Source organism: Verticillium alfalfae, genomic scaffold (genome assembly GCF_000150825.1).
Source record: "Verticillium alfalfae VaMs.102 supercont1.13 genomic scaffold, whole genome shotgun sequence".
In the NCBI taxonomy this organism is placed as follows: domain Eukaryota; kingdom Fungi; phylum Ascomycota; class Sordariomycetes; order Glomerellales; family Plectosphaerellaceae; genus Verticillium; species Verticillium alfalfae.
The window spans coordinates 732846-734735 of NW_003315026.1; the positions used below are offsets into that span (position 1 = coordinate 732846).

General features: G+C 53.9%; 1 protein-coding gene across 1 annotated transcript; it reads right to left on the bottom strand.

The window, feature by feature from the left end:
* Positions 1 to 1062: 1062 nt before the first annotated feature.
* On the bottom strand, positions 1063 to 1717 carry VDBG_08845 (conserved hypothetical protein; the record flags this gene model as incomplete). The annotated part of the gene is made up of 2 exons (XM_003001003.1): positions 1063 to 1202; positions 1294 to 1717. The coding sequence occupies 2 exons, from the start codon at positions 1715 to 1717 to the stop codon at positions 1063 to 1065; spliced, it is 564 nt and encodes a 187-aa protein (XP_003001049.1).
* Positions 1718 to 1890: the final 173 nt, after the last annotated feature.

Here is a 1890-nt window from a genome sequence, read left to right on the forward strand (position 1 = left end):
GATTCAAATGTCCACTCGTCGTGTACCGCGGTGCTCCAATACCTGCAGTCTCACTCGGCCTCGCGCCAAGCCCGAACAGATGAGGTGCGGAACAGCAGATTGGGCAGGGCTGAAGGTTGGGCTTAGCAGCGTTTCTGTAGAGGACCAGAGACCATGTGGTGAGTAGATTAAACATCCTCACCGAGTACCTATGTGATCTCAGAGCCAGTACGCAGACGTCAGAGACCGACATGAGCACGAGACCGAATCACTCGGGAAGACTCTTGTGGCCTTGTTTTACTGGATTGCTGTTGCTATTATTGGACAGAGCAGGCGCAAGCCCCGTCGTCTCCCGAGATATCATAGACTCGCTCTTTTCCACTCCTCATCCAAGAGGTCAACGCCGTTCCGAGACGAACGTGTATACCATACACTCCACCATCACTCATTGTATATCGTTAGTGATCCCCAACCCCTTCCCCCAAAAGGCCGCCGCTCCCAGTAAAAAATAACCTTCCGTCCCCTGAGCCCCAATAATGAATATCCGACACCGTGTACACCGCCCCAGGGCCAGAGCCGCTGTTGACATTACGCAACAAATCAAAGCAATCAAAGTAGTATGACGTATAGACAAATGAAAGTAAAAAGGGACTTGGCAGCAGATGATGAGTCTGAGTTGAGTATGTAGGATAAACGCCGTCGTGGAAAAGGACAGAAGCCCTTCCGCTCGATGCTTCGATTTTTGCACCATCAAATCATGGGCCAATCGGGGATTCGTCACCAACCCATTTTTCGTGTCGTAGTTGTGGTCGTGTTCGTGTGCATATGCGAATGCGTGAGCGCATATTTCTTTTTCGCTTTTCGAATCCATCCCTTGCGGAAAAGTGAGATGTACGAAGACGAAAATGGCATGGAGTGACGAGGACGGGGAAGTGATGAAAACCCCCATGTCATTTGTGAGAGCACTGGGCCCATGACATGAAACAGAGACAAGTAAAAATTCTGTCACAATACGCATGTTCCACGAGAGAGGCGGAACCGGACGGAGTAGAGGACAGGGAGAAGCGGGAGGGCCACAGCCGATCAGAGCCGACTTCGAACGGCACAATCATCGGCGACTGGCGCGGAATGCTGCTCCTGGCCCCTGGCGAGGCGCGCCTCCATCTCGGCGCGCCGCCGCTGCCTCTGCATGGAGGCGTCGAGCTGCGCTTGTCTCTCATGGCCTGTCGTGCACACGTTAGTTTCATGCCAACTGATCGCCAGATCACGCCCAACTCTCCACATGGCTTGAGGGAGGGGGGGGGGGCAACATACCGATCCTCCAGACTTTACGCTTGTGTTCCTTGCTCACCCACGAGTAGTGAATTGCCCGCTCCGGATGTGTTGAGAGCAGACCTATGCTTTTGATGAGACGGGCCTTGGCATCACGTACGGGCAACTCAATCGTCTTGACCTCGTCAAATTCGTCAAAAACGAGAAGGCCTTGAGCATCGGTCACGGGAATCTTCTTGTTCTCGCGGTAGTATGCGCTCTGGAGCCCACCATTGCGACGTAGCGGGCCTTTGAATTGCGCGTTGTACTCGCGGTTGACGTCGTCCCAAGGCGTCTCGCGGTCGTGGCGGTCGATGCGCCAGTAATCAATAAAGTCCTTCTGCTCAATGGTGTACTTGACATTGCAGCGGGTGCCGCGGGCTGGTGGATTCCTTTTTGGCTTCTGGATTCTGTGGGGTGAGGACATGGGTGAGAGCGGCATCCGGGGTTGGAAGTGTCTCCTGTACGTGCTGGCAACATCGACATCCAGACGAGGACGTCTTGTCAATGAGTCGTTGTTGTGAAGGCGAGAGTCTGCTGAAGATCTGGCGTAATGAGAGGCGAGTGTTTCGAGACTGATGAGATCGAGCTCAGGCAGAC